Source organism: Sciurus carolinensis, chromosome 11, assembly GCF_902686445.1.
Source record: "Sciurus carolinensis chromosome 11, mSciCar1.2, whole genome shotgun sequence".
NCBI lineage: Eukaryota > Metazoa > Chordata > Mammalia > Rodentia > Sciuridae > Sciurus > Sciurus carolinensis.
This window is the reverse complement of record NC_062223.1, coordinates 13,316,148-13,327,577: the sequence shown is the minus strand read 5'-3', so window position 1 is coordinate 13,327,577 and position 11,430 is coordinate 13,316,148. Positions and strand designations below refer to the sequence as shown.

General features: G+C 62.1%; 1 protein-coding gene and 1 long non-coding RNA gene across 2 annotated transcripts in view; one reads left to right on the top strand and one right to left on the bottom strand.

The window, feature by feature from the left end:
* Window positions 1–2,636: 2,636 nt before the first annotated feature.
* LOC124959881 (uncharacterized) lies at window positions 2,637–7,983 on the bottom strand. Its single transcript, XR_007104001.1, has 4 exons — window positions 7,812–7,983; window positions 6,353–6,486; window positions 3,080–3,163; window positions 2,637–2,918 (listed from the first exon to the last, which is right to left on the bottom strand). It is a non-coding gene; the product is annotated as an uncharacterized LOC124959881 (long non-coding RNA).
* The window catches only part of Myrf (myelin regulatory factor), a 29,443-nt gene continuing 21,536 nt past the window's right edge, over window positions 3,524–11,430 (top strand). Inside the window, 1 exon segment of the mRNA XM_047518346.1 lies at window positions 3,524–3,715. Within this exon segment, the coding sequence (XP_047374302.1) occupies window positions 3,670–3,715 (46 nt within the window). The 5' untranslated portion in view covers window positions 3,524–3,669.

Below are 11,430 nucleotides of genomic sequence, written 5' to 3'. Positions count from 1 at the left end.
GCAGAACCAGCAATTGAGGTACAGACTGGTCTGGTGGTGCCCACAGCACTGAAGTGCAGGGGCCACCAAGTTTTGCTGAGGGTTTCCCTAGGAAGGAGGGACACCTGGCCAGGCCAGGGCACCCCAGGGACCCCAGCCCAGCCTGACTCCAAGCAGTGAGACGTGGGGAAGGGCTGGAGAGCCCCCGGTAGCAGCTGGAACTCCTGCTAGCCCCAGGCCCAGGGCCTACCCCTGCCACGCAGCAGGGGGCGCTGTGCCTCTGACCAGTCCCACAGTGGCCCAGACAGGTTTGAGTTCCACCTTCTTCCACACTCAGGCTGTTCCCCAAGTCCAGAGGTCCCCACCTGGCGAGGAGCTGGAAAGTCTGCTAGGAGTGCTCTTGGCCTTGGAGCCTGTCCTCACAGTCTTTGAACAGGAGAGGAGACAGGCCTGCTCCAGGTCACACTGTAGGTAGGAGCAGAATCCAGTCCTCCAGGCTGGGACTTTGGCCTCCACCCTCACCTGATGGTCTTCAGACGTCCTTTCCCTTCTGCGGTCTCATCCTGTCCCTAAGGGAGCAAGAGCAGAGTAAACAGGGCCAGAGAGATTCTGTGTCTTGCCCAGGGTCACGCAGCACAGATGGGGACTCATGATGGCCAAGGAAGGAAGCCTTCGAGTCCTGGTGTGCAGGCCTCCTTGGGGCTCCTTCACCAGCCCCCAGCACCGCCCTGCCCAGCCCCTGCCCCAGCTGTGCTTGGACCCCAGCTTCACCACAGTGGCTGAGCCCTCTAGCCTGGGACACTTCAGTTTCCCCTCTACCTCAGCCCAGACGTAAAAACCCGTGGGGACAGTTGCTCCTTTGGTCAGTGACCTAGTGAAGTCAGGGGAGATGGCAGAGCCTGAGCCCCCCAGGCAGGCCAGCTCCTGTGGGGTGACAGGAGGCTCCTTCCCACCAGAGCAACTTCAAGAACTCATCACCCTGAAGATGAGGGGGCGTTAAATACATGCGCCCCTGCACCCCAGCCCTGATGACCAGGCCAGGGCACTGTTTAAGCTACCGACTGGCCCTCGGTTGGCAGGCGTTTAGACGCACACAGGGTGTGGAAGACAGACCTGTGGGTGGGTGGCGTCCCTAGGGAAGCTGGCTTTCCAGCTGACCCCAGGCAACTCAGAAAATAAATTCACTTTCAAAAGTCGCAAGGTCTGGGTGGGTGTCTACTCTGTCCGCGGGCAGGCCTGACCCCGGGTGGAGGAGGGGCCAGAGTGGAGAATAACAATTGTCCTGGGGGAGTCTGCAGAGGGGACAAACCTCTGGGTGCATCAGCCGGAAAAGAATGGGCGGCTCAGTGCGGCCCCTCTCCCCCAGTCCAGCCGCTGAGTGGAGGGGGAGCACGGGTCAGCACACACACAGCTGGGCCCACAAATCCCATTCTATATACCTAAGAGCAACAGCTCCGGGAGCGGCCCGAGAGACAAAACCTCATTGTGAGACGCCCGCCGGCCCGGGCACCCCCTCCCCCAAGCCCAGAACTGTCGTGGCATTGACCCTCCTCGGCGGGGCCACTACGGGCCTGCTGACTGGGCCACATCTGGGGCTCAGGCACCGGCCACCCCTCCCCCACGGCTGGCCACCAAGGAGGAGGGAAGCAAGGAGGGGGTGGGAGCAACTCATGGGCATTTCACCCTGTGCCCATCGCACAGCCTGGCTCGTGCCCCGCCCTCCTCTGAGGACCGCTGCCAGGCAGGATCGAGAGTCGCAGGCTGGCTAGGTGGTCGTCTTGATCTGACACAAGTGCCCACCTCCCCTCTCAGGTGACCTCAGTTTTGGGGTGGGGTGGGTCTTTCCGGCTCTGACCTGCTGTGTCTAAGGGTCCTGAGAGGCTGTGAGCTAAGCCTCTCTGAAGGGAGATGATCGCTGGACCTGGGATTCCAGAAGTCTCTGCCGCCCAGATTTCAGGTCTAGGACTCTGTGGGTGGACAACAGTGTTGTCCGTTCATTTACACTCATTTTGCTGCAGTTCTGGGGACTGAACCCAGGGGTGCTTTACCACTAAGCCACATCCCCAGCCCTTTTTATTTTTTATTTTGAGTCAGAGTCTCACTAAGTTTCCAGGCTGAACTTGAATTTGCAATCCTCCTGCCTCAGCCTCCCTAGTCACTGGAATTAGAGGGATCACAGACATGCACCACCGTGACCAGCAAAAGAAGTATTTATTAGACACCTACTTTGTACCAGGTGTTGAAGTTATAGCAGAAAAATCTCTTGCCCTCATAGGCTCTCCATTCTAGAGTGAGGAAAAGCATAAGGACAGAATTCTAGGTGACGAGAAAGGCCTAGGCAGGGGGAACTAGCTTAGGTAGGACAGGGTGGTGACACGTAAGCTGAGACCTGATTGCTGAGAAAGAATGTGGGGACAAGCCTTGTGGACAGATGGAATAGCACATGCCAAGGCCCTGGGGTAGAGGTGGGTCTGGCATGTTTGGGTAATAGCAAGAAGAGCTCAGGGGCAATGGTGGTACAAAGGTGGGAGCTGAAGTCCGTGGTTTAGGCAGGGGTGGAGCAGCCAAGGCTGCAGAAGCCGGGGCAAGAGGTTGAGATGTTTGAGTGCAAGGGAAGAACACTGGTTCCAGCAAAGGAAGGAAAGGACCTGCTTCATGCTCCACGAATCACCGTCTGGGAGGACTGAAGAGGAGATCCGTCAGCAGAGAGGTTGTACGGTCAGGTGGGTTGGACAGAGAACCAGGCACAGGTTAAAGGCAAGGGTGATGGTTCTATTCTGATACACCTGGAGACAAAGCTTTCAGGTGTTGTCCGACCAGACAGGGCATCTGTGATTGACAGCAGCGGCTCCTGCATCAGCCAGGGTTTGGTTCTGCCTCTGCAGACCTTAAAACTCTTTGACTTGCACCTTAACCACATGTGACGGATTTTAGGCCAACTGAAATCAAATAAAATTGGAAGTCAGTTCTTCGGTCTCAATAACCACTGTGTGACTACCATGTTGGACAGCACAGAGAGCATTTCCACCAGTCCAGAATGTTCTCCAGGACAGTGCTCCTTCAGACAGGACTTGGCCTCATTAAGCCTCAGGTCCCTTACCTGTACAATGCAAGTAGTCATAGCACTTCCTTGGTAGGGTAACTGCGAGGACTGAGGTAGCACCTATGGGTGCTTAATGCAGACCTGGCACAGAACAAATTTTCTTTAAATGTTGGCGGTGGGTAGTGGGAGGGATTGGGCCACGTCTCCGCGATTTGGTTCTGAAAATCCCAGATTCAGAATCCTGGGACCTTTTCCTGACCAAAGAGAGGGCCAGATGCCACTGACCACTGCCACCCTGACCCAACCCGAACGGACGCCCGTCGCGTCCCTCACAGGGCCAGACCGCCCTGAGACCCCGACCCCCGGCAGGACCCCGCGCCAGCGCCGCCTGCAGGAGACGCTGCGTCCTGCGGCGCGGGCCGGGCCTGGCCGGCAGGGGGCGCTGTGCGCAGCGGGCGGGGCGCGGGGCGCAGGGGGGCGGGCGGGGGCCGGGCCGGGGCCGCGCGGGGGGCGAGCGCGCGGCTGGCCGGGCAGGACCGCAGCCGGAGCCGAGCCGGGACTGTCGCGCGGGCCCCGCCGGCGATGCCGCGCCCCCGGGCCGGGCTGTAGCGGGGCCGCGGCCGGAGCGCGCGCCGGGCAGGCCGGACATGGAGGTGGTGGACGAGACCGAGGCGCTGCAGCGCTTCTTCGAAGGTGAGAGACCGCGGGCTTGTGGGGCGGCGACTCTCCTGAGCTGGGACCCCAGCCGCTCTCCCTGGGAATGGGGACCGTCCTGGGTTCCCGCCACCCCGGGACCCCCAGAACGCCTCCTCCGTGCAGGGATCCTCCTCCTGGTTGGCACCAGCCTGCCATGCGTGGCCCCAGGGCAGAGTCTCCCGGAGGTACTACCCACCTCCACTGAACTGGGGCTCCCCTGCCAGCCCCGCAACAAGACAGCTGTGTCGCCTTTCAGACTTTAGGACCTGCAGTCCCCCTAAATGGTAGTACTCCCTCACCAGCACACTTCCCCAGTCTGGGGACCCTCTACTGTGCTTCCCTGGAACCCCATCCAGGCCAGACTACCAGCACACTTTGTAGGACCTTCTGTACCTATAAAGGCTGGCAACTAGTGCCCAACCTGTCTCCCAGAGACCAAGACCCCCTTGGTGCCTTTCAGGTTGACCCTTCCCCTCAGTCTGACTCTCAGGAACTTGGACCACCTGACTGTGTTCCGCTGGGAACAGAACCCCCTTGGGGACCTGCCCAGCCTGGCTTGGGCAATGTTGCTTCCGCCCCCAAAGCTGAAATCCCCTCGGAGCACCTACCTTTCCACTCCCTGGGTCTGGGACCCACTCTAGCATGCTCTCCTAGGGCTAGAACCTTCTTGAAGCTGGCATCCCTGCCACCAGCGCTCTCTGCTCTTGGGGACCCTTCCAGTCCTGCAAAGGGCATCTCACCAGCTTCCTTGGGACTGTACCCCCATACCTGTCCCTACAGCTGTGCTTCTTCCCTCTGTCGGAGTGACCTCACCCCCTCACCTTGACCCTGAAAGTATCCCGCTCAGGGTGGGATCTTTACAGACCCCACCATATTTTCTTCGCCCCACCCCCACGTTGGTTTTAGGAGTCTGCCTCCCTGAGCAAGCCCTGCCCCTCCTCCAGGGCTGCCCCTCCTCGGGGAGTTCAGGAGGGATGGGACAGTGTGGGAGGGGGGCGGGAGAGGGGGAAGTGCGCCTGACATCTCCCAGCCCATCTCTCACCCTGGCTGGAACATCTAGCCGGATGGCCCCTCTTGTGCCCCTCTCTACTATCTTGGGGAGCCTAGCCCGCTCCCCCGAGTCCCCAAACCCATATCCTGCTCTCCAGAACCTTTGGCCACGCTGTGATGGGACGCAGGACCACAGCATGGGGATCGAGGCCAGGCTTCAAGGCCAATTCCCAGTTCTCTTTGGAACCCCTGGGCAAGAAAGGAAGGCCTTTCTCTGCCTCAGTTTCTTTCTGTGTGACTTGGGGGTGGAAATTTTTCAAGTCCTACTAGCTGAGGAGCCCAGACAAGGGCATCCCCAAGCCTCAGACTGTCCCACTCCAGGATGCTGGAGACCCTGGCAGACCCAAGCCCCCCCAAGCCAAGCTTGGATGAGGTCAGAGGGTTGACCCTGAGACAGCTCTCCTGAGTCCCAGGGCCTCCCTTTCCCCCGGGACAATGTCCATCCTCAGGAGCAATCCAGAGGTCTCACGGGGCCTGGAGTTCCCAGGGCGGAGGGACGGAGACACTGGTCTTTGCCTAGGTGTACTGTTGGGGTGCCTCATGCCTCCTAGGTACCCGGCTGACCCTTGAGCCCTGCCCCCTTCATTCCCAAAGGGAGCCCTGCGCCTCCGCCCCCAGGTCCAGGGCCCTGGCAGAGGGGTGGACCTGCTGGCTCAGGCTCTGGACTCCTGCGCCAAACCTTTTCTCCTGGCCACGGGTGGGGGGCGGGGGGGCTGACGCCACAGCTCAGCCATGCGGCCGCCTGGCAGGGAGGCTGGCTGCTCCCTCCAGAGAGATAAGAGGAGACTCAAGAATGTCTGTGGGGAGCAGGGCGGGTGTGGGGCCGCCCGCCCGGGAGGGCCGGGCTGTGGAAGTCTCCCAGAGCTGAGATGGGGCGGGGTGGGCTGCAGGGTCGGGCCTCTGGGTCTACTTGGGCTTGGGCGGGAAGGGCCTGGGGGGATGCGGGTGGGGAAGGGGTGATGCTGTGGGGGGCGAGGCAGCCCTGGGAGCTTGGGGCCCAGCGTGCTCCTGAGTGTGGGAGGCGAGGTGACAAGGTGCGTGTGGATGAGTCCTTCCTGAGCTCAGGGGACTGCGTGTGCCCCCACCCTCAGGGCGGCAGTGCCCCGGCCCCTGGTGCCCGGGACGTGAACGCGATATGGTGCCCACTCACTCAGCACACGGGCCTATGTCCTGGGTTGGGCCCGTGCAGGTGGTGGGGCTGGGGGCTAAGGCGCTTTGGGCCTCGGGTGGGAAGCCGGGACAGGGCGGCCCCCTCGAGGCTGGTACAGCCGGGCCCCCGTGTGACTGCCCGGCTAATCCCCTAGGGAGAGTAACAGCCGCCCAGATCAGCGGGCACAGGGCCTGTAGAGAGGGGACCTGACGGGCAGGATGCACTGGCTCCCAGCAGGTAACTGGGTCGAGGTGGCAGGTGTACCCCTCATCTCCGACTGGCTGGGGACTTCGGCTCCCCAAGCCAAGGCAGGGATGGGACAGGCAGCACAGGAGCATCTGGCCAAGACCTCGGAGCTTCTGGTGCAGGCTGGGCCACTGAGAGCTGTCTGATCCCGACACGGCCCTTGCTCTTTCTGGGACCCTTTTTCTCACCTGCAAGACAGGAGCGGGTGGCAGAGAAGGCTCCGGGGTGCCTTCAGCTCTGACCAGCTTCTCCCAGTCCTGGGAAGGAGGCTGTTTGAGAGGATGAGTGCCTGAGCCAGAGCCGGGGAGTGCTGGCCTCTGGTCTAGGGGCAGAGAGGCTCCAGTGAGCAGCCTGCGCCCCACAGAGGGCAGTGGGTATGGAGGAACCCTTAGAGACGGGGACTGGGTCCCCGCACGTGCTGGAAAGGCCTCCACCCAGCCTCCAGAGACCCACCACGGCTGGCAGGGGACCTGGATCTCCCTCCGAACCCGAGGTAGCGTGGACTGGCCACTTCCTTCTCGGGCCCCAGACTCCCCGTGAGAATAGGTAGGTCAGTTGGGCCAGAGCAGGGGCTTCAGATGTGATTATTTTTAGCCATCAAAGACAAACTTAGGGCCTCCAGATAGGACGTATAAGGTGGGCCAAGGGAGACTGGGCTCCCCCACAGCTGTTAGAACACCAGGATCCTGGCTTGAGGGACACTTCCTGCTCCGGGAGAGGGGGACAGAATCGGCCCCCTTTCCCAGGGGCCAAGACTGAGGCTCTAAGAGAAGGGAGTTAGCCAGAGGTAGCCTGGGAGCGAGCCCCAGGGCCTTGAGCAGTGGACTACTTGTCAGGGACAGCGACCTTGTCCACCCTCTAGAGAGTAGGAGCCTCAGGGGGATATTTGGGGAGAGGACCCCCATCAGCCTGGGGTCTGGACTGAGCTGGGAAGTGTGATGGGGTGGGCTGTCTCTGCCTGCCGGACACCAAGGGAGCGGCAGCCAGGGTGTCCTGACCCCTGACACCTGGGAGAGAAAACGAGGTGCCTCCTAGGCCCACCCCCCAGGACTCCTGTCCCAACCCCAATCCACAAGCGGATTGCCAGACCCACCCCTCAGGTCCTGGGGCCAGGCAGAGGGGAAGAGATAGTGGGGGGTCTGACTCATCCCCTTGTCCCCACCCCAGTGCAGAACCACACGGCAGCGCCGGTGCAGGGAGTGTTCCTGGTCACCAGAGTCTGCAACTGATATGTGAACAGAAGGCTTGCGGGTGGGGGCGCACCTGGGCATGACGCTCCGGGAGGGCCTGGGGTCAGCACAGGGGCGAGGAGCAGGCCACCAGCAATCCCCTGCCCGTGGGCCCCTCCCAAATCTGGGGCACTAGATGGAGTGTTTCTTAGGGTCTTAGATGTTTGGGGACAGATAGGCCACTGGACAGAATGGCCTCTTCCCTGGGAACCTGCCCCCGCTTCCCAACTCCCAAGAGGTTACAGCACTTGGGGACCCCAGCAGCAGAGGCTGCCGGGTAACAGCCTAGTAGGGCAGCTGATTGGCTGCTGCCCATGGACTTTGCCCTCCCCGATAAGAACCAGAGCAGAAATCATTAACCGAATCATTAACTGGGGTGGCCCCGCCCTGCCAGGCAGCCTACCCCCCTGATTTTCACCTTCTTCCTCCTCCGGGCCTCGGTTTCCCTCACGACCCAGGGTGCTGGGTGTGCGGTGGGTTTCCTCTGACATTGGGTGGTGGCCCATGACTGGGGACAGGGGAGAGATGATGTCACAGGCTGTGTGGGCACTGGGTGGGCAGCTGCTTGCCCAGAGTCCCTCGTGGGCGTGTCCCTGTGCCTCCTCGCCCTCGTTTCTCTCTGTAAAGCGGGACTAGAGTTGTAGCACTGGTTAGCGCCTCCTCTCAGGGCTCCTGTGGGGACCTGTGAAGGCCTGGCCTGGGGAGTGTCCCACAGGCTTGTGCACCCCATTCTGCAGGCCTGGGCGGGTCTTATGGGCCCCCCTGGAGGATTGTTGGCCCACAAGGTGGGTTGATGCTCCCGAGCTCGGCTGGGGCCCTGCCACTGATGCTGTGTGCTTTGGGGAAACCCCTCACCCTCTCTGGGTGCTTATTCCAGGGGCGAGGGGCACCGGGAGCCCTTGAGTGTGTTTTGTGTGCAGAGGCCTGTGCCACAACAGATCTGGCCTGGCCTGGTCCTGATGCTGGGTCTGGGTCCCCAGCAACATCCTTGCAGCCTGTTCCATTCCCCATGAGGGAGAGGCAAGGCTTGTTCCCACGGGACAGGGAGGCGCCTAGGCCAGCGTGCTCTGCATGCATTGTCTTCTTGAAGTCCTGGACTGGAAAGGTGGACGGGGGAGAGGCGGAGAGGAAGCTGCCGTGTCCGGCTCTCAGGGGGGCCGCGGCAGAGGCAGGACGGGATCCTGGTCACAGTTGGCTGCCGGCCTGGGATAGACAGGACTCGGGGTCCTGACCACTGCTGACGGCTGGCTGGCCCTCTCTCTTCCGGTCAAGGTTGTTCTATGAGCAGAGACCTCAGAAGTGCCAAGGCCCAAAGTGGGAGGGGCCGTTTGGTCTAGAGCCCCCTGCGGCCTCCATGATAGATACCCTGTCCCCCCTCTGCCTCCAGGTGGGGTCAGTGGCCTGAGGGCAGGGGGTGCTCACCCCTTTCCTGGTAGCTTGTAAGAGGGCCTGCCTTTCCTGAGCCGGCTCAGCGGGACCTGGCTGGAGCTGGGGCTGGTGGTGAGGAGGGTCTCTTCGTCCTGGTGGGGAAGGAGCTGAGGGGAAGGAGACGGGGAGGAGGCTCTTCCCCGTGGGTCAGCACCCGCGTGTATGAAGCTGTCCCTTGGAGGGGCGGTGGCCCAGGCCTGCCCTTGGGCCGGTCTTGTTCCTGTGCCACGTGTCCTGGGGTACATGCCTCTGGGCATGCTGACAGGTGAACCTGCACAGGCCTGCTCCTACCTCAGGCCTCCGTCCCCACGGCCTGGAACCTAGCTTGTCACCGGACTGCCCCGGGAGTGTCAGCTCTGTGCAGGCGTCTCGCCTCTTGTGTGTGCTGTCTTCCCACAGCCTCGCCCTGTGCCTGACACATAGTGGGTGCTTACCTGAGTGAGTGAGATGCTGCCTGCAGTGAGCCGAGAGCATGTGCTAGCACACGCTGGGCAGGGCAGGCCGTGGACAGCTGACCCCAGGCTGTGCCCGTATGTACACGCGTGCATGTCGGAGTATGCGGGTTAATACAGATGGGCCCTGGAAGCCGGGAGGCTGCTGCACGGTCCCTGCACAGCCTGTGTGGCCCGCTGCCCTAGTCCCTGTAGGAGAGGTCAGAGGCACTGGATGGGTGCCGGCTTTCCCTGTGGAGTGAAGGCCGTGGGCCCCAGAAGAGAAGAGTCCCTGGGGACCAGTGCGGGTTCTCCGAGAACAGCCCCAGAAGCTGGCCTCAGGACTCTTGGCCTGGCTCAGGAGCATCTTAGGCCTGGGGCCGAGGCCTAGAGACTGAACCGTGCCACCCATGTACAAGGAGAGCAGCACAGTCCCTCACGCCTCAGAGGGAATTAGGGTAAGGTGTGGGCCCCCTCAAAGTCTCCAGAGGTCCCTGGAGTGGTACAACCCCAGAGAGGTGTGAGAAGGGAGAGGGAGGCCCAGGAGAGACAGAGAAGGGAACAGAGCAGCTAACAGTGATGGCAGAAGGGCCTCCTGGGGCTCACCTGGCGTAAGGCTCCCACCACCCTGGGATACAGGATTCGTGCTCCCCAGAAGGAAGCTGGGACTCAGAGAGGTCAGGGTAGTTGCTGAGGGTCACACAGCAATGAAGCGAGGGTGTTCCCATTGGAAGCCGGGACTCTCTCAGGGCATCATGAGGATGCTCAGGTGGGCAGTTTCTGAACCCCAGCTACTTCCTGGAGCTAGGGCTCCCCTCGGATTCAGATGCCTGAGGTGGACACTCAGGCGAGAAGCCCTGCCTGGTGCCCTGTCCACACAAGTTCAGAGCAACCAGGTCTGGCCAGCATCCTCAGACCCTGGCCCACCCTGCCCACAGCCACGTGGCCGACGGGATTTCCGCCATGTTTGGGGCATGAATTGACAAGTGCCCCATTGACGGGGCAGGGGAGGGGGTGGGCAGGGCACAAGCCTCCCACTGTGCCGGGTCCCCACCCTCCCCCGTCCCACGGGACAATGGCAGAGACTCAGCCAGCAGCCACAGCTGGTGGGGGGGGCAGGAGCACGAGGGGTGGGAGGGAGGGGCCCAGGGTGGAGGGGCCACCTGGGTCCCTGCCTGCTCCGTCCTGCACCTGGCTGGGTCCCCTCAGTTCCTCTCCTGCCCAGCTGGAGGTGGAGAGAGGAGGGCGAGGGCCACTTTCCCACAGCCGGCCCAGCCCGCGCAGGAAGGGGTAGTGTCTAGTTCCTGCTCAAAGCAGGTAATGAAGGGCCTCAGGGAGGAGAAGCCACTGGGCGCTCGGCCTGCAGGATGGGGCTGGGCCCAGAGGAGCCTGCGCTGGACCTGAAGCTGGGTGGCCTAGGTCCCGAGCCAGCAGGCCTGGTTCCAGACTCTGGTTTGCTGCTTTGCACGTTCACCCGTCGGACTCTATTGTGTGCCTACTGTGTGCCGGGATACTGGTATCCCAGAGAGCGCGAGCAGCTGGCTCCACCCCTGGAAACCGGAGGGCAAGTGCCCACCCTCAGCCTCAGTTTCCTCATCTGTAAAACAGGGAGAAAGGGAACCACCTGTCCCTTAGGAGAGGCCTTAACTGAGTGGACTGGGAAGGGTGCGGTGCGGGCGCCCCCCGGCGAGGCCTGTGTTGGACAGGAGGGTCCCAGCCCCTGGGAGAGCAGAGCGGGTCAGTGGGACAGTGATTTACCTTCCAGCCGAAGCTGAAGAGTGAAGAGAGTCACTTTCTCTGGCTGGGGCAACTGTGTGCAGAGGGCCTGCTGGGCGGGTGGGATGGGGGATGGGATGGGAAGGAGGCAGGGGTGGACCAGAGAGTCACAGCGCAGGGACGGGGGCAGGAAGAGGCTGGGGCAGGCAGGTGGCGCCCACCATGCCCGGCCTTGGACACCTGGAGGGCACTGGGTTTATCCCAAGATCTGAAGGGAAGAGGACCGGGATGCTGGCTTGTGACCTCATGGTGCTACTTTCTGGTGGCGGGGCCTTGGGCAGCCCCAGTCCAGGGACCCTCCTTCCAGGGAGGTCTTGAGGACCAAGGTACCCATGTTGGGATCCAGTGATGGTTTGGGGCTCTGCAGGCAGCAGTGGGGAGGGGCACTCCACTTGTACCTGG